The 21,272-nt window shown below is 32.7% G+C and overlaps 2 protein-coding genes and 1 long non-coding RNA gene across 4 annotated transcripts; 2 read left to right on the top strand and 1 right to left on the bottom strand.

Annotated features, from left to right (window-relative positions):
• Positions 2,003–4,761, bottom strand: LOC110272059. Of its 2 annotated transcripts, XR_002362984.1 has the most exons (5): positions 4,526–4,761; positions 4,279–4,353; positions 4,069–4,134; positions 3,793–3,996; positions 2,003–2,205 (listed from the first exon to the last, which is right to left on the bottom strand). It is a non-coding gene; the product is annotated as an uncharacterized LOC110272059 (long non-coding RNA). The 2 variants fall into 2 exon arrangements; XR_002362983.1 differs by having other exon boundaries at positions 2,003–3,996.
• LOC107640594 lies at positions 8,457–9,244 on the top strand. Its single transcript, XM_016344105.1, has 2 exons — positions 8,457–8,546; positions 8,687–9,244. Exons 1-2 carry the CDS (start codon positions 8,457–8,459, stop codon positions 9,242–9,244), a joined length of 648 nt encoding a protein of 215 aa, XP_016199591.1.
• Positions 9,300–18,796, top strand: LOC107640595. Its single transcript, XM_016344106.2, has 7 exons — positions 9,300–9,419; positions 9,466–10,150; positions 10,213–10,469; positions 10,557–10,729; positions 16,819–16,942; positions 17,040–17,113; positions 18,547–18,796. The coding sequence occupies exons 1-7, from the start codon at positions 9,300–9,302 to the stop codon at positions 18,599–18,601; spliced, it is 1,488 nt and encodes a 495-aa protein (XP_016199592.2). The 3' UTR covers positions 18,602–18,796.

The following is a 21,272-nucleotide window of genomic DNA, read 5'->3' as shown; positions in this document are numbered from 1 at the left end:
ATTACTTGTCTGTATTGATTATGGTTGTACAACTGAGAGGTTCCTCATGCTGGTGTCAGTTGACGCTGAGGGCTGTTCTTGTTGAGATGGAATAATGATATGATTAATTTAAAATGATGATTACTAAATGTGACAATTTGAGTTCCCTGGGTAGACGCAGTGAAGTGATTTCACTTGCTCCATGTAAGAATATGAAGTATTAGTATAGAATTGCTGAGACAAAGTAACTAGTGATGGTTTGGCTTATGATTTCGATTCTGATTTGTCGGAGAGTTAGAAAGTTAGGAAACATGAAGAATATGAATTAAATTTAGCATTCCCTTATGACAGTTGCCTATTTATGGATTAGCGAGAACATAGGAGGAATATTCGGTGAAAGGAAGTCTAGGATGCTTAGTGAGTTTTTATTACAATGCATTGTATTTATTTGGTACTTTTACCGTACTGGGAACCCATGGGTCGGGGGTTCTCATTCTGTATATATCTCTTGTTTTTCAGATGCAGGTTTAGGTGCTCAGAAGTGAGCTGTGATTCATCTGAGAGGTGGCAAAGATCTTTATATTCTCTACTTTATATTTTGTTTAGAATCTCTCCACCTTTATTTGGAAAAGCTTATATTATGTATTAGACTCTTTTGAACTTGCCTATAGAGGTTCTTATGTTTTTTTGGGAGAGATTAGGAAATACTGTTGTCAACTACTTTCATACTGTACCCTAGTCGGCCTAAACTTCGCGGGCCGCGACTAGTGGATATTTACTTATGTTATATATATCTATATATTGTCCTTCTCTTATTCTCCTAGATGCCTTTATCTGTATATCGCTTTCGACTTCACGCTTTATCTTTTATTTGTCGATGCGTGAGTAATACGACTTTGCGATTTTGTTTTTACTCTTTTCAGGCTTTTCGATTAATACCCCTTTCTATTTTACTTATAATTATGTAATAAAAATCCACCTTGAGGGTCGTACCACCATAATATCATTGACTTATAACTCGAGCATAAGGATTTGAATATTAGAGTATTACACCATTCATACATTAATCCCTCTTTTGGTATTTAGTTCGTAACCACCTAAAACATAATTTTTTTGCAACATCATATTTAAAGCACATTTCAGATTAAGAACATTTTGTAATTGAATCCTAAATGAGATAAATATCATTTTTTATTTTTTATTATTCATTAAAAAAAACCTCTTCTAGAAATTATACAATAAACCAATTAGATTATATGGAATTCCTCTAATTTTTCTTGAATCTCTTGTGAGATTTCACACACACGCCTTATCAAAATTTTTTGTCTGAGAATTTTCAAAATATAAAAATCTTCTTGCATAGATTAATATGCTCGGAGAATTAGCAGATGCAAACTGCACAAATTAAAAGCAAACTCTATAGCCATTGAAACTATACACATTTAATCTCTTAAAGACTACAACACAACCAAAAAATATTTAGCGATTAAATTGTACATATTTCATCCCTTAAGGACTATTAAAGTGTTAAATGGAAATTATTTAAAGGCCAAAAGCATACTAACGTGAATTCACTATCAACACTTTTAAGTAAAAATTTATCAGTGCAAAGTCATGAACAGATAGATGACATATAAAAGTAGAATAGTATTTATAGCATCATTTTATGAAATAAACTTCAAAGGTACTTCAAGCTTTATATTAGTGCATAATCTATAATATGTGAAAATAATTAAAAAGGAAGCATTCCTCTATTGAACAAATCCCAAATTCCAGTCTATAATGGTGACTTTCCTAAATCTCTTTCTTAGATCTAGCATAATAGTGGCTTTCACGTTAAAACTCCAAATTCTAATCCTTGAATCTACAATTTCTTATCTGAACACATAACTGGACTCATAAAAAAGTAGAAAGATAAAATAATGATTCTAATAAAAATTTATAGAAAAATAAAAAAAATGATGAAGAAGAGCTTTACTTGACTACCTACTTTCATCAAGATACAGCCCCACATTCACCAAAAAAAAAAAAAAAAACAAAATACAGATTCAAAGTAAAATTCATTGTTAGAAAAGAAAAGAGACATTAAACATCAGACTTTTCTATCACCATAGTTATTGCAAAATGCAAAAATGTTTATAGCTTAATCCAATTATAATGACATCTTACATATCCTATGGCCATTCTCAAATTTGGATCTTTCAGTTTCCTTTTTGCAAATGCAACCTGAATCAACATTAATTTTCTCATCAAGAAAACATGCTTAAATATAAATTTTAGCTCACTTTTAAAATAACTAAAATGTTTATTTTGTCTGCCTTATTATCTTCATAATGAAGTAACAATATGGAAGGAGAACACTACATTGATAAAAAGGCATTCATTCCATCCAGCTAGTATGACAATAGTAAAATAAAGAACAGGCAATGGCTTCTATTTCATTTACAACTCAAAATATGTGACTACATGAACACATAAACTTATGATAAATAAACACAGCAGCTATACGTCACGGATAAAACACAACATGTTAACATATATGTACAGCGATTGAAACAAATTTCAAGGTAAATAAAATTCATAAATCCTGTAAATAAACACCTTTATCATTATATATACCTACATGTAACCCTATGTAGAAGAAGAATATGATAACAAATATTTAGGGGAAGAAAATCAATTTTGTTTCACCACAGAAATACAGAAAATTCTGCAACAATGTAACATTTAGGTAGCTACCTATAAAGCACAAATGAATAAAAGATAGTGGTATTTCAACTAAAGGGATGTTAAGTCCAATCATCAAAGACATGATATGCAAAGCAAAAAGATTAAGCTATTAAGTTCAAAGTTCAAAATATATTCAGATGGAGATGCAACAACTTTTCTTAGTTCGACCTGCTCAATTAACCCTTCTGGTTTTAGAAGTTCCTTTGTCCTACCAACCTTTTTAAATTTTATTGCAAATATAATATCAAGCAAACAACTATATCAGTCATAGTATCCTAATTTATCACTCAAAGAAAACTTCTTTAATACAATATGATAAAAGTCTATTAAGAAAGTATTTTCAGCCATTTAACTTACTTAAAAACAAATCACTGTACAAAAATTGGGAAAAGAAAGCTAGCTAATAATCCAACTGCAGTTATGAAAAACACAGCTCATTAATTAGATGAGAAAATATATTTAATTTTAAAAGTACGTAAAAATAATCATAGTAGACTCTAAAATTTTTTTAAATGAATTTGATCAAATCTGTGGCACTATTCAAAAACAGGAAATCAAGGAGGAGATCATAAGTCATGGGATATATACTAAATAATTCACAACAATCATAATATATACTAAATAGACCTCGTTCTATAGTATATTGCAGGTATTTCTTATCTTGAATGTAGAACTATATATATGGGTAATATAATGCAAAACTAACAATATGAGACTAAAAACATACTCGGTGTTGATATTAAACCCTGATGTTTGTTCAAAGAGCATAAACATATTTTAGTTGTGTCTTGAATAACTTAAACTTCTTCGAATAAAAAATAATTGGTACTTAATTGTTTCCTTATTCTTGGGAGTGAAGATTTTAACTACCCTGGGTTTGTGGTAGCTGTAATGATGCTAATTAGAAGGGTAAATCCAAAGGCTAAGACCGTAGCAAAGAGAAGTCCTCACCATGATATTTGAACTTGGTTGTTTAAAAAGACGCATGGTGCTAGAGATTAAATCAAATAAAAGGTAATGAACTGACATAATCTTTAACAGGAAATCATTATGCAATAGAAGATTAAATCAACAATCTTGTACCAAACTGCTTTGATGCCTTCACAGCACCCGTCGTCGCTACTGGGAAAGGAGTGGCTGCGACGCCGTTCTGCTGTGGAAGCCGTCCCTCCTCATCATCATTCTCCAAAAAAATTTAACCAAAATTAAAGCCGCCTATCACAGCCTCATACGAATCAGTCATCAACCATCAAACCTCATTCCCTGCTTTATGAATCCAACCCCAACCTTCAGCCAAAACAGGAGATTAGAAAAATAAATACATAAAGTACTTTTTTGTTTTGAAATTAAAAAAAATACCTCTGCCTCATAGTCGATAGCACCTTCAACGGTAAGATCTCTACCACCATTCTTCTCTTTTTTTTCCTGGACAGTAAATAACTTCCGGTTAGCTTTCTAGCATCACTATCTTGCTGCTAAGCTGTTGCCTCTTCATTGACAGTAGCAACACAGTATCAACCCTAAACCCCAAATTTACCAATCGATCAATAAAAGAGAACCAAATATTACCTTCTTGAACTTCTTCACCGGTCGTAGAATAGTCCTTCTGCAAATCTTCTTTCAAGATGCGCTCCAACACCATTTCTGAATATTACATACATTAAAACAACAGATCAAGAATCATTCAAGCTCTGAAACTAAATCTGAGATCCATTCTGAGTTTATTTACCGTGCCAAAGAAACACTCTCTCAGTTTCATTGATTTTGTATAAACACAACGATTTGTGTAACTATTCTAACTCTAAAAAAAAATTACCTCTGCAACACCGCCAACGACACCATCCATGCTGAGTAACTGCGAACGGATTGAGCTTTGGTTTTCACGAACAGATGAAAAATCTGTACCAACGGTTCCTCTGTTTGCATCGAGAGCAAAGTTTCTGTATTTGCTTCGGTGACAGTGCAAAGCTTTAGTACCGACAGGCGGAGAGACGGATGGAGAGAGATTTGACGAGGGAGGAGAATGGGGTTTTGAATTTTGAAATAGTAGCCGCTAACAAATGTTCAATTTAGGATTTTGTCATTATTTATATATACACAACAGTTTTAAATTTGACATCTAAACAACTTTTATTTACTTAGATACCCTTATTTTTTCACTGTGCCACATGTCGATTATAGAGGTTAGATACTTGTCGAGTAATGAATCATGTACTTTCCTATTATATATAAAGAGATTATATATAGAGATTTTTATTTTAGATATTTTATTTTTAGAATAAAATTTTATTATTTTTGTTTTTATTTTTTCAACAAAATTTTAAAAACAAAAATAGTGACAACTGACAACAGAAATAGACAATCAAAATGCAAACAAAAGGTGCTCTTATTTGTTTATTTATTTATTTATTGGTCAGGGAAACAAAAGGTGCTCTTTCTTTACTTACCATCAATACTTTGTTTCTTTCTTTTTTCTGGTCATCTTTTGTGGGATTTCTGTTGGGTTGGGCATCCGTAGTCGTAGGAAACTACTAATAATTTATTTCAGCCATCTTTTGTGTTGGGCCTTGGGAATCTCTACACCCTTACCAAACTTCCAAGAAATGAAAATGAAAAATCGTTCACCCCAAATCCATTGACAAGCTAGGCAGTAGACACAGAGGACACAAACAAGTCCGAAAAGAAAAAGGAAGATTCATAGAAATTGATTAAGTTCTTGTGTTCGGACAAAAAAAGGTTGTGTTGTTCATGACCAAAAAAAATGTTTTGTTGTTTTGGGCACCAATAACAAAAAGAGAATCACTTAAATAAAGACGACTAAAATATTTTTTTTAAAGATGTATTTTAATAATTAAAATTTAACATATATAATCGATTAAATCATGTTATTTTTGTCAAAATTAATTTTGTACTTGAAAACGGCTATTCTGCTCAGAACTGAGAAGTTCTAAATGTTCCTGGAAATTCTTGCTCCCATTGAACCATCTGTATCTACATGCATTAAGATCCCGATTCATGGATCTCTCGGTTCGAGAAATCAAAATAAGAGGATCGAACCATTTCTTCTGACTCTTTTTCAAATTTGATAACTGGTGGTTGATCGTGTATTTTATAGAACTATATTGTAAGAATTAGACCGGACCGACCGATTCGACCAAAAAATTAGTAAACCGGTGATCTTGTCGGTTCGGTTAAGGTTTGGACCGAAGAAAGAATTAAACTGCCCAAAATTGGCCACCGACCAAAATCGACCAGTTTGATTCAATCCGTGAACCAGGCGGTCCTACGGTGCTCCTAACCAACCGCAGGTCTTCGGTACTCCGGCGCTCCCCTAGTGTGCGTTGCATTTGAATATTGGATCCAATATTCCAAAATGCACGGAAGGAGGTTCGAACCTATGCCCCCTTGCTGGGTTTTAACAAGCCATGTCACCAAGCTATTGTGATCCTTTACTATATTATGTGCTAATTATTATATATATTATATACATACATACATAATTGAATTGTTTTATATTTATTTAATTTAATTTTAGTTTTATACTCACTTTTTTTTAAATTTATAATTATTTAAAATTTTATAGAATTATTAAAATGTTAGTGAAGATATTTATGTTAAATTTTTTAGAGTATTAAAGTTAAGTAGTAAGTCCTTGAAGATTTCGACTTAAGACTAATTAGTAGAGACATATAATCATCATCAATAAATTTTACATGATAAATTAATAGACGGAGATAACGTGTCCATTGTTTACTATCTTGAAGGACCAAATTTGTATTTTATTTTTTTCAAGGGTTAATTAATCTGAAGTCAAAAACTTTAAGGACCTAATTGTCACTTTACTCAATTTTTTGCTATTTTATATTGAGATGTACTAAAGGGATAGGATAAACCAACCAAAGCGGAAGAAGGGAATTAGCCACTCTTTGAAGAAAGAGGAACGAAACAGACTCGCTTGACTCACTGGAAAGGAACGAAGTGGGGGAGAAGGAAAAAGGAGTCAGTGAGTTCATAAAAGAAATAAGGGAGAAGACTAGTTTGATTCCTAGTTAGGTTTCCGGTGTTGTCTTACTCGTTAGACTCACTTCAAGTATTCCGTTCGTTTATTCCACTCCTTCAGTACTTCATTCATTTTCTTTAAGAGCAGTTGTTTGGGTTCAGATAACTAGTACGGCGGTGACTTTACGGAGAGAGGTAAATTGATATTGCAATAATTAATTTCTATAATTATTTTTGTACTACTAAAAGCTATATATAGTGTTTCTTTGTGGTTAGTGAGTCTAAATCTAAGAATCAAAGCATTTTTTTTCTAATCTGTTATTCTTTTTTGATTGGGCAATTGTTTCTAAGGAGCTTTGTAGGTCAAGTTGAAGTCACATCCCCTCTACGTTTTATACGTTTGTCCAAAAATATTCGAAGTGGAGCATATAATGAGATCGAATTTCCTCAATTTAGGTTCAATTTTGAAAAATTCGTGCCAACCTTGAAGATGCAATTCAAAGATTGGTACTATATTTAAATTTTTTTTCTCTTAAGCTTTTTGTATTAAAAATAATTTTATAACATATTGTATTTTTTTCAGAAACTACCGGTCTTTTGGTGCATTAATGCAATGCCATTAAAGAGAATAAAAGTCAATTTAGTTTGACAATTTTAACAAGAAGATAGTCTAAATTTGTACCGATTCTAAGTATTCGATCTTATGATGTTATTTCGGTTGGTTGGTAAGAGTTATAATCTATATGTATCTAAGGATTAGAATAGATTAAATATTAATTAAATAATTTAGTTCTAATATTAGTAGTTGATTAAATTAATTTTAGAGAAATTTAAATTGTTGTCTCAATTTATATATTATGACTATTCTTTATGGATATGTTATTTTTAAACTTTTTAATATGATTTTTTTTTTAAGTTTGTTTTCTTTTTTGATATATGTATCACCATTTTTTTTTGTATTTTAGATTAGTAATGCAATTATTAAGAGAAATATAATTCATCAATAAATTAGAATGATTAAAAATTTAATTATGATTAACTAATATCTGTTTTGGACACAAGATTGACTAATTAAGATTAAGGTGTGAAAAAAGAAAGAGAGTCACAATACGTAATTTTGCTTTCTTGCTAATATATAAAAATACGTGAAAGAAAAAAATTAAAATATCACCATTTAAAAAAAATTGTTAATCATACATATGAAAAGGGATTGGGGAATATGTATAGATATAAAAAATGAAAAATTATTACTCGATTGTAGAATAAAATGATATTTTAGGGGGCAATTTACGCAAATAAAATGAATGAGTAAAACCTTTACGCAAATACAACATTGGCAATTTTCAGACGCAAATGCAATAAACGCAACTGTATATAATCCGCTACACCCTGTAGCAAAACTCAATTGCACGTAATCCGCTACAGGGTACCGCGGATTACGTTGAGGGCTGCATTACTCATAAACCGCTACACCCTGTTGCGGTTTATGCTCATATGGTGCTACACTCATAATCCGCTACACCCTCTAGCGGATTATGAACAATGTGGAAGCTTGGGAAGATGCCTATATATACCCAACAAGTTGTGTAGAGTGTCATTCTCATTCATTCATAACTTGAGGAATGGAGAGTGAAGAGAGCTTTTTGGTGTTAGTGCATCATTCTGGAAAAATAAAAAAGAGTAAGAGACACGGTGTGAAGTTTACAGACAGAGAACCGCTGAGTATTTTTGTTAGGTCGTCTGATACAATGTTGGATCTGAAGAGCAGCATACTGCAGAAGTTGGCCTCGGGTGGCACAAAGTGGGTGAAGAAGCTGTTCTACAAGATCCCTATTGCGGTTGTGTCAACCGGCGTGTAATATGAAATGTTCGTGTTACGAACAGATGAAGATATGCAGGTGTTGTTTCATTATCGTCAGAGTTTTTCAGAAGTGAGGATACATGAGTTGTTTGCGAAGATGGAACATGGGATCGATAGTTCTGGTGCATCCGCTCCAAACCCCCAGTCCACCACGATGGGGGTGCCTCCACCTCGATACCCGTCGTTGCACCTGAGTGTTTGTTGGAGTATCGGCCAGCCGGTCCAGTTGGGGCATTCACCTCAACTCATCCATCTCCAGATGTAGGACATGAAGGGGAACCGGATCGGGTGGAAAATGCTATGCTAGAGAATGATTCCGACGAAGAGCCTACTGACATTGGAGGGGACAGCGATGATGAAATTCCGACAAACCCTGCAACATGTCAACCACCGTTAAGTGCCGGCACACATGAGCAACCTGCACATTATTCTACCCTGGATCTGGGAGCCATCAACCAACCGGCGGTATCAGCACCAACCTTTGGGGGTCAAGGCTTGCACGAGAAAAATTCTGTAGCTGAATTTCAAGTTGGCCAATCTTTCCATAGTAAGGAGGAAGCTATGCTTACTGTAAAGGATTACAGCATTCGGCGCGGTGTTGAGTATAGAGTGATGGAGTCAGATCATCTTAAGTACCATGGGAGATGCAAGGAGTTTGGGAAGGGTTGCACATAGATGATTCGCATCAGCCTTCGAGCACGGAAGGGAACCTGGGAGGTTTGGCGGTACAATGGACTACACACATGCTTGGCTACATCGATTATCACATGATTTGTGCGAAGATCTTTTCTCTGGTTCGAGCCAATGCGGCGGTATCGATAAAGGTGTTGTAAGAAGCTACCGAAGGAACGTACGGGTTCAAGCCAACTTACAGGAATACGTGGTTGGCAAAATAGAAGGCGGTAGCACAGATATACGAGGACTGGGAAGAGTCCTACGCCGAGCTACCTTGTTGGATCCTTGGTGTTCAGTCCACCATAGAGGGGACGGTTACGTTGAAGACATCTCCGGTTCGCGTTGGTGATGACGTGGATGACTCAATCGTGTACTTTCATCGTCTTTTCTGGACGTTTCCTCCTTGTGTTGAAGCTTTCCGACATTGCAAGCCATTGGTAAGCATAGACGGTACTCATCTGTATGGCAAGTATGGAGGGACTTTGCTCCTGGCCATCACTCAAGATGGGAACTCCAACATCTTGCCTGTTGCTTTCAGTCTTGTGGAGGGGGAAAATGCCGAGTCTTGGTCTTTCTTCCTGACCAACCTGCAGCAACATGTGACTCCGCAACAGGGGATACTGGTCATCTCAGATAGGCACAATGGCATCAAGGCTGCACTAGAGAACCCAAATAAAGGGTGGTTACCCCCGCATGCGTACCGAGCATTTTGTATTCAGCATGTTGTAACTAACTTCACACTCAGTTTCAAGGGCACGGATGCAAAGCGTTTGCTTGTGAATGCTGCTTATGCGAAGACTGAGGCAGAGTTTCACTATTGGTTTGATATAATGCGGACTGAGAATCTGGCAATGTATGATTGGGCGAACAGAATAGAATACGATAAGTGGACTCAGCACCAGGATGGTAGCAGACGGTTCGGTCACATGACGACCAATATATCTGAGTGTGTTAATTCTGTTCTGAAGGTACATGGAATCTTCCGGTTACTGCCCTAGTAAAGTCCACATATGGTCGGCTAGCGGAGTTGTTCGTGATTCGTGGTCAGACGGCAGAGGCCCAATTGGCCAGCGGTGCCAAGTTTTGCCAGTCTTTTATGAAGGCGATGGAGCACAACTTGAAAGACTCCAGATGTTTCATTGTCACCCTGTTCGATAGACACCAGTCTGAGTACACCGTTGCCGAGACGACGCCCATCGGGAGCTTTTCACTTGGGACGTACCCAGTTTCCCTCTAGCATCGTACATGTGACTGTGGATACTTTCAAGCTCTCCATTACCCATGTTGCCATGTGATTGCATGTTGTGCCCAGTCACGGCTTGACTGGTCTATCTATGTCGACGAGGTCTACACCATGCAGAAGGTGTTCAGGGTGTACCAGATGGGTTTCGTGCCACCAATACCAGAGGGACTTTGGCCACCTTATGACGGTCCGACCATTATTCCGGACCCCAGCTTGAGGCGTTGTCGTGATTGGCGACCGAGGTCTACCAGAATCCGGAACAACATAGATGAGGCCGACCCTAACTGACCGAAGCGATACGGGCTCTACAGACAGCCTGGGCACATGCGTAGGTCTTGCCCCGGAGAGGCTCCACCGTTGCCGGTAGTTCGTAGGACTTCTAGTTTGTGTGCTTCTAGTTTTTTGAATTTTATATTCTCCTGTAGCAATTTACACTTTCGGGTGTTAGTGTTAGTTCCTTTGGTGTGTTTGTGTTAGTCTTGGTTCTGACCTATTTGTATGACTTATGACTTATGCCTAATGTAGAAATTAAATTCGTGTTACTGTTAATGCCTCGTGCCTATTATATTTCTATGGCTTATTATTTATGGAGACTGTATTGTATAACTTCGTATATTTTGCATCACGAGTTGTTACTGTAAGACTGGTATATATAGGCATCTTCCCAAGCTTCCACATTGTTCATAATCCGCTAGAGGGTGTAGCGGATTATGAGTGTAGTACCATATGAGTATAAACCGCTACAGGGTGTAGCGGTTTATGAGTAATGCAGCCCTTAACGTAATTCGCGGTACCCTGTAACGGATTACGTGCAATTGAGTTCCGCTACAGGGTGTAGCGGATTATATACAGTTGCGTTTATTGCATTTGCGTCTGAAAATTGCCAATGTTGTATTTGCATAAAGGTTTTGCTCATTCATTTTATTTGCGTAAATTACCCTATTTTAGGTATTAATTATTATTATCTATTAACTTATTTTAGGTTTTTAATTATTAAAATATTAGATATTAATTATATTCTATTTTAGTATTATTAGTAAATTTTTAAAATTATTGACATATTATTAGTATATATAATAAGCAGTAAATTTTCTTTCATGTTTATTATTTAAAATATTTATAATTTTCACATAGTCTTTATTCTATTTTTTTTCATACCTAATGACTATTGACTACGATCCTATTAATAGTATCACCTATAGTAGATTATACGAAGAGAAAATATGAAAAATAAAGACAAGAATTATAAGACTATAAAAAGTTTCATTCAAGTTTGACAAGAGTAAAATGGTTTACATAGAAATAGTTCTAATAGATGATGAAATTAATTGATTCATTTACTAAATTTTTTCAAATAATGCTAAGTTCATCTTATAAATAGAGTTTAATTTTGATGCACTAACAGTGTAAAGTGTTTTACATAGTCGTGCAATCACATCCGTTCTTTTAGATGACCATTCACGCGGTCAATATGAAATGTATTTATTTTTATTGATGTGTCATTACGGAATTGGATACACGTATAAAACTACTTTACACTGTCAGTGCATCAAAATTAAATTCTTATAAATATTTGTAGTTCATATTTTAAGTTAATTTTATAAGTACACCATTTCACAAGTCAAAGACAATTTTTTTAATAGCTTTGTAAATGCTAATAGCTTTTATATTTAATTTATTTTGCAATACGATAAAATTCATTGTTCAATCAAGTCAAAGATAATTCTTTTTAATAGCTTTGTAAATGCTAATAGATTTTATATTTAATTTGTTTTGCAATACGATAAAATTCATTGTTCAATCAAGAATTATTTGACAAAAATATTTGAGAATGAATTGGTACAAAGGAAAGTCTATGTCTTCTCAAATTTTGAGATCGAGAAATCAAGTAGAATATATCTTCTGACTGTAAACACGTGCAAAATATCTTTTAAGATGGAGTCAGGTATAGTACATTTGGTTGATGATCATAAAATTCTGGATAATCATTTTAATTTGCTTGCTCATGATGATATATTGAAACAAACAAATGAACGATTCTACTTATTTGGTACGTAATTAATTTATATTAACCCACACAAAATTATTTTCCTTTTGATTTTAAGTTTTGCTAAAAAATTGTATAATAGCATCATTTTGTCGATAACAAAAATTTTAACAGTTTATTTATGAAAATGTTTAAAATTGTATTGTGACTTTTTTTTAAAGGTATATCCTTTTATTAATATACTATTGTTAGTTTTATCGTTTAATATAAAATAAATCAGTAAATTCTTTTTATTTTATACACGTTCGAAGTTATAATTTCTTATATTATTCACTCATTTGTCCTTAATTTGGTACTTTAAATTCAATTTTTTTGTTCAATTAGATGTTATTAGATTCTTGACTAGAAAAGAAAAACTCATATCATGGTAAAAAATAGAAAGAAGTGACCAGTACATTGTGATTGATCTTCATGATTTGCACTATGTAAAATTTTAATATGAATATTTCTTTAGGTTATAATTATGTGTTGTGGTGCAAATTTTTTTTTCTTTATATATTACTACTTACTCCCTTAATTCTCGCTTTCATTCAAAAATGAGAAAAAAATAAGATGTACACTATGAGATCAACTTACAATCCAATTACTTGATCATCTATGTGATCACCAAGCAACCGAATACATAATTTATTCTCTAATTTATAAAATTTAACAAAGACATTGGTAAACATATTGGTTTCACATTTATTTATATATTTTATTTATTTATGTTATATTTGTAATTATATTATATCTATTTTTATCAATATATATTTTTTTTAAAAATATCGTTAGTGTTAGCACATTGTGTATTAAATAAATTAAATGATAGAAACACGTAACTATTTTCTTTTTCAGTCAAGATTAAGTAAAATACTGTAATTTAGACTTGCAATATCAACATATTAATAGTAAAATGAAGAAAAAATGTAATATTATATCAAAAAAAATTTTTAAATCATAATTGCAATTTATGATTGAAATCATAATTTAAATATTTTAAACGGGATAATTTCATTTAAAGAATTCATAATTCAAACATAATTTTTATACACTTAATAGCTACATTCGAGTTAATACATTTAATACTATATTTAAAAAAACACGATTTAATTTATTAGTTTTTTGGCTAAACTGATTTGTCTGGTCTAATTTTAATAAAAATAATACATTTTAATCGGTTATATGTGTTAAATTTTAATTATTAAAAAATATCTTTAAAGAATGACGTTTTTAACATCTTTATCTAAGTGGCTTCCTAAGAAAAAAATGTTGTGGTTGAAATTTTGGTGTAATGATAATTTATTTGTCTGGTAAGTAACCACACTTGGGTTCAAAATTTGGCTGAGATTAAATAATGGATAAAAAACCCTAAAATGTTGTATGTATGAGTGTGCAGTGTGAGTGAGTTTGTGATATTGTAATGACTAAGATTAAGGAGTCCAACCTATTAATGAATGGATTTTTCGACGGTTTAGAATTTCACAAATGAAATATCGTTGCAAGTATAGCTTCCAAACCAACAAATAATCATTTCATACAAAAATTTGGTTGTCACTAAAACAAACCCCAATGAAAATAACGAAAGTACTCAAACTTCGGGTCATTCTCCCTAGAAATTGCAATAAAGTGTTCTTGTTATTGGCTATGAAGTATCTTTTGGGGGGGTTTTTTGAGATAATGAACAAGAAATGTAAATGGCAAAGGAAATAAACTAATAACTAAGAAGGCTCTTGGCAAGGAATGAGAACTAGAAGTCCTATCCTCATTATCCTCCTCAATTGTGATAAGAATTGTCCATTGCTCCCACTTAGTTAACCTCTAACTATGAAGGAAAGTCAAGTGGATAAATTAACTTGGTTCCACAAGTCCTAGCCTAATCATGATGAAAGACTAGCTTTAGTGGCATTCAAGTTAATTAGCAACTTTTAATTATCAATCAACAATAGAGTTTGATAACTCAAGAGTCACCAATTATTCAACCAAAGCCAAGAGGAACAAAATCTACCTCATAACTAGAAGAAACATTTTAACAAATACATAGAAGGCAATAAAGGCAAACATTATTAATTGCAAGAATTAAAGGAATCTACAACTACAAAAGCAAGAGATTAACAATAGAGAGGCAAAACAATTATGAAACAACAAAGAACTTACCAATTGCATTGAAGAAGAAATGTAGATCTACAGAAGAATTCATAAACTACAACTAACAATACAAAGAACTACAAAAGAAGAAGAATTCTACAACTACAAGAGAACAATTAAAGATGGAAAAGGAAAATTAAAAGAGAAAAAGAAGTAGATCTAGATCTAAAACTAAGAACCCTAATCTAGAGAGAAGTGAGAGATTCTCTCTCTAGAAACTAACTAAAGCATGATGAAAACTAAACTAAAACTAACTAACTAACTAATTGGTTCATCCCACTTCAATCCTTGGGTTAAATAGCATCAGAAATGAGTTGGATTGGGCCCAAAATGCTTCAGAAATCGCTGGCCACGAGTTGCCTTTAGTCACTACAAGAAAAATACCCATTCAGCCACACTTTTTTTAAGCTACATTTGAAAAGCGTAGCCTATTCATAGAATAGGCTACGCTTTTCTCCGTGTTGCCTTTTTATAAGAGAAAAGAATACACAATTGTGGCATCATTTAAAAAGTGTAGCCTTAGGTATTATAGAAATCACTTATAAAACGTAGCCGTAGGTTGATATCTATGGGTTCACTTTTCGTATCAAAGGGAACGCTTTTAAAGAGTAACTTATTTATTATATTTTGGGTGCGCTTCAAAAGTGATGCCTAATGTATGTAGGGCCAAATCCTAACACTTAGTGAAATTTTTATTCTCCCTTCAATTCCCTCCAACGTAACCCTCTCATACCAAATATAAACCAATACTTAGTTAATTTTTAGCCCCTTCTCACCATATTCTATATTAATATATTTTTATCCCCTTTTCACCAACACTTAAAACGTGAACCCTCACGCCGCCACTCATCATCCTTTTCCCCTCTTCCCCACACCGCCACTCATCACCCTCACGCCGTCACCGTCGCCCCTCTTCCCCACTCCCCACTCCCCACTCACCACTCACGCACACCACTTTGCCACTGGAGAATCGTCGCTCCTCTTCATCCTTCTGCTCTGGCTGTCACGTTGAGCTCACCATCGGGAAGAACCGCGTTCATCCTCTCTTCGCTCATTGTCGTCGAGAATGTATGTATTCACCTTCATTTTGTTCTAAAATTTGAGAGGGTTCCGATTTTAGGGTTCCGATTTGATTCACTTTTTGCTTATCAGCTTGCATTGTTTGATTTGATAGGGGTGTTCTCAAGAATAGGGCTATTATAATGGCATGTGTGTGCAACAGTGCTACTCTGTGAATTTGCTTCAGCTTGCGTTTTGCTTACTCTGGTTTGTGCATGCCTTCAATTTTGGTTCTTACGATTTTGTGCGTGCGTGTGTGTTCAGCTGCTTGAAAATGAAATCATTAGTTGGTGTTTATTCAGTTCAGTTCTATTCTGATTAAGCTTTTGAATTCCATTATATTGTTTATTTGATGTTGTCGTGAATTGTGATAAGACAACTGGAAAAGCATACACAAAATTGTACTGATATTGGGTGTGTTGTAGTGTTGAGCTGAGAATCTTGATGCGTATTAGAAAGTAGTATTATGATACTGACTTCTGGTAGCTAAAGAAAGTGTCTAGTTCCAGTTGTTAGGTGATTTGTTATGATAACTTTGGATTTGTTTGAAGGAAAACTTTGGATGATTTGTTCTTAAATTGGCTTATGATCAATTAACAGCTTCTGTAACTAATCTTTTTATGCATGCTCACTGACATATTAGAGATGCATACCTATGTAAGACACTTTTATGGCAAACCTTATGCATTTTTATTCATGTTCTTAACAAAATAAACTAAATATTTTGGTATAATAGCTCTAGTTGCTAGGCTGCCTATAAAGTATAAACTAGACTTGAAGATTATATAGTTGCAATAATGGAATCACTCTTGCTGAATATGACATCTTAATGGTCATGTTCATGGAATGAAATTATATCTAAAGTTGCAACATAATAATTATATTGCAATAATGTAATGAATTGTGTTCTTTTTAACTCTCTTTTTACATATTTAATATAATTAGTGTCATTTCAAGTGATGAAGACACAAATTAAAAACATATATTCCATAGTGATATGATATATTTTGCTCGCTATGATTTGTATATGATTTTTAAATTGAGGTCGTGATACAAATTTAGTTAGTTTTTATTTATTTCCATTGAGAAAAATTCAAGCAAAACATATTGTGATCACAGGCATCCATTTTCCATAACCTCCACCCCGGATCATAATTACTCAAGCGTTCATATTAAGATACTTGGTGATTGGACTGGAAATCTGAAAGCCAAATTCGTTAAGGTGAATTAATCTTTATTTGTTTATTTATGTTCCTATCAAAATATTGGTTTCTCGTATGGTAAGTAACTAAGTCTATTGCTTTGCTGAATTCTATCAGGTGTGCCAGCCACCCCTCAATGGCCAGAGTGGACTTCTAAGAGCTGTATGCATCAAAGAAGACAGCCAACCGAGGTGAGCCCAAATCGAAGTGGGGAAATTATGATGCCAAGCGATTAATATTTCAAAACTTGTTGTTTTTTTTATTTGAATTTTTCTTCTTTTTTCCTTGCGAGATTCATGGTTTGGATTTAAATTCTGGGCTGTGGTCAGATTTAATTAGTATAGATACTATGTGAATTTAATTTTTTTTATTCCAATTGTTTAATCATTTGCTTGTTCCTGATTTGAGCTACAATACTCAATAGGTTATTGAATTTAGAATGCTAAGTAATGCCATTCAAATAAGCTTAATAAATATCTCATATAGTTGTTTCTGAATTGTGACTTCAACTCTTTAGAATATTTTATCACTTGAGAAATTATACTATGTTATAGTTGGTGTTCTGAAGAAAAAACCAGAATATGGACTCTATTTGGTTTGTGCATTGCTTCAAAACTTGTTGATTTTTTCTACTTTGGATTCTTCTTCTTTTTTCCTCGTGAGATTCATGCTTTGGATTTGAATTTTGGGCTGTTATCAGATTGCTTGAGAATAGATACTATACAAATTAAAATTTTTTAATTCAACTGTTTGATCATTTGCTTGTTCTAGATTTGAGCTACAATAGTCAATAGGTTATTGAATTTAGAATGATAAGTAATGCCATTCAAATAAGCTTAATAAATATCTCATAAAGTAGTTTCACATGATGCCCAACACTTTCCAATTGATGCAAATAGCGCTCATGGATCAACACATATTCCAAATATAAATATGGTATGACCAATTTTTTCTTATTCCCTAATATTTGTTTATATATTGTTAATTGTTAATTAGGATTCTGAATATCTACTGTTGAGCTTAAAATTTTTATTTGTTAGAATTTAGGAGGATGCCAAATCTTTTTAATTTGAACTGAAATTGAAGAAGATGGAAGCTGTGATTTAGTTTTTCTGGTTTTGTTTTTTTATTATGTAATTTTATTATTATTGTTATCAGGGTGGAAGCTATAATTTTTTTTGTTTTTCTAATTTTTTTAGTTTTTGTTTTTTCATTATGTAATTTCATGCAAAGTTTGAGCTTCTTATAATGTTAAAATAAAAAAAGGGAGAAAAATGTTATTATGTGCTGCTTGTCACTTGCACAATGCACTTGAGTTTCTGATTTTAGTTCTCATTTAGTATGAAGTTGTGTTAGTCCATTTTTTAGTTATGTCCTTTATGGTGACTTATAGTATCCCCTGAATATGATTGTTATTTTAAAGCAAAAGACTTTGGTTTATTTAATTATTTATTCAAGCATAGTATGATTTTGTTTCTTATTTTATGTCTTTGGTGATATGAAAAGAAGAGTAGTTTCAATTATCCTATGCCGCTCGGATATTGTATGTATTATTAATCTGTTAATTACTTTTTTCTTGTTGTACTTTTTCAAATTATAATTATTTTTCTATATAATTATGCAGAATAATTCTGAAGATGCGAGTGAAGATTGAGATGCTTATCATGATGGTTTATTGACAAAGATGGAAATTGAAAGCTGTATGGTTGATGATGATGCCTTTTATTAGAAGCTAAGATACATTTATATGATATAATATTTTGGTTTTTCCTAGTTTATTAGTAGTAAACTCTAAGTGCATTATATGAGTATACTTATTCTAGTTTGAGATGTATGAATACTCAAAATTATGATCATCCCAATATTTTTGGTTCATTATATAATTATATTTTGTTTCAGTATAATTTTTATTATTTAAAGATTATTGTATGGTATTATTATATATGTATTTATTTTTATTTTATAATAATTAACTAATTTAATTAAAAATACAGGATTATATATATAATTATATTCTCAAATATTAGATTTTAGATAAAAAAATTGTTAGAAATTTCTGTTTATATATATATATATATAAACAGAAATTTTTTTTTTAAAAAAATGAGGGACAAAAGGCTACACTTATATAGAGTAGCTATAGGTATACTATTTGCTACATTTATAAAGTGATGCAGTAGCCTTGAAAAGTGTAGCCTATTCTTTAGAATTATGGTAACCATTAGTGCTGAAAAGCGTAGCCTTAGGTCCTGAACAGCATCACTTAAAAAGCGTACCCTATTCTCAAAGGCCAGAAGCGTAGCCTTTGATACAGAAAAGCATAGCCTTTGAGAATAGGCAACACTAGTATAGGCATCGCCTACAAAAGTGTCTCTAAAGCCTAAAAAGCGTAGCCTTTTCCTAAGGCATCATTTTTTTCGTTTTTAGCTACACTTTTCAAGTGTACCTGAATGGGTGTTTTTCTTGTAGTGAGTGAGTCATGTGCAGCTTCCCATGCGTATGCATACATCATGCGTACGCATCCCTAAACGCTAGGCAACTATGGAAAATTTTATATCATTTTTAAGCCCCGGATGTTAGCTTTCCAACGCAACTGAAACCGCCTCATTTGGACCTCTGTAGCTCAAGTTATGATCGATTAAGTGCGAAGAGGTCAGGATTAACAGCTTTGCGATTCCTTCATTTCTTCACGAGTTCTCCATTTCTACATGCTTTTTCTTCATTTCCTCAATCCAATCTTTGCCTCCTAAACCTGAAATCATTTAACAAACATATCAAGGCATCTAATGGAATCAAGGTGAATTAAATTTAGCTATTTTAAGACCTAAAAAGCATGTTTTCACTCTTAAGCACAATTAAAGGAGAATTTACAAAACCATGCTATTTTAGTGAATAAATGGGAGAAAAGTTGACAAAACCCTCTAAATTCAATACAAGATAAACCCTAAAAATGGGGTTTATCAACCTCTCCACACTTAAACAATAGCATGTCCTCATGCTAAACCAAGAAGGACAAGAAAATGGGTATGAACATTTATTCAATGCAAAGAAACTATATGCATCCTATCTAAATGAATGTAACTAAATGCAAAATGATTCTACCTACTTGGTTATAAATAAATCAATCCTCCAAGAGCATGTATAAACAGGTAGGGCTAAGGTTATATGACGATTCATGAATCCTACCAATTCAAGTATAAAAATGAAGTTCAAATAGACTTGCAAGAAGAACACTCATGAAAGCCGGGAATCAAGGAATTGAGCATCGAACCCTCACCGGAAGTGTTTGCACTCTAGTCGCTCAAGTGTATAGGGTCGATTCTCTCAACTCTCCCCTAATCATGCTTTCCAAGATTTGTTTTTCATCTAACAATCAACAATTATCCAATGCATGCATACATTCATCATGAGGTCTTTTCATAGGTTGTAATGGGGTTAGGGTCAAGGTAGGATTGTATATGGTTAAGTGGACTAAAATTTGATTCTTTGATCAACTTAAACTTCCCACCTAACCTATATAACAACCTATACAATTTAAGTGCTAACCTAACTACCCATTCTATACTTTTTCACATACTCATACATTTTCTTTTGATTACCACACATATGCATTGATCTTTATTAATCTTTACTTTAGGACATTTTGTCCCATTTTATTGCTTTTATCACCTATCTAACAAAAAAATTATCAAATTTTTTGTTAAGGCTTATGGAGTAATGACAAAGATATAAATGTACATATTTAGAGGAAAAGAAAAATGAGAACTTGCTCCTACTAAATTTTTGAAAAAAATAATAGCAATGACATATAGGTGTATACTAGTGCTTTTGTTCATAACGACGGAAATATAAATTTTTTTAAAATTATATTAACTTTGTCTTGACATTATATATTATGGCACAAAAAATTATAGAATTAAATTACTTTTATAAAATAATCGTAGGGGACAAAAGTCCCAATTAACTAAGAAGGCCAAGATTATCGTAGGTAAAAAAAATTAAATAATAATACGATCGTAATTCTCTTATTAAATTTGATAGAGTAAAAAAATAAAAGTATAATAAATAAATAAATAAATCAACTCAATAAATCACGATAATGAACTTTTTAATATATACCAGCCAAATAGTTAACTAACAAATTGAAGTTTCCTAGATAAACTGAAAGTATTAGTGCTATTTTTTCAAAAGTTGGTTGAGATAATAACAAAGCATTTTATCTATTTATTAATATTTTCTATTTTAAAGCTATGTAGTATTTCTTTATTTTAACACTTAAATGATCTTACTTTAATAAGCAATTATTTTAAAATATTTTTTAGAGTAATTACTCAATTATTAGTTTTTGAA

Source organism: Arachis ipaensis, chromosome B05 (genome assembly GCF_000816755.2).
Source record: "Arachis ipaensis cultivar K30076 chromosome B05, Araip1.1, whole genome shotgun sequence".
Classification (NCBI taxonomy): domain Eukaryota; kingdom Viridiplantae; phylum Streptophyta; class Magnoliopsida; order Fabales; family Fabaceae; genus Arachis; species Arachis ipaensis.
Note: the sequence above shows the minus strand (reverse complement) of the source record. Positions and strands in the feature narration are given on the sequence as shown.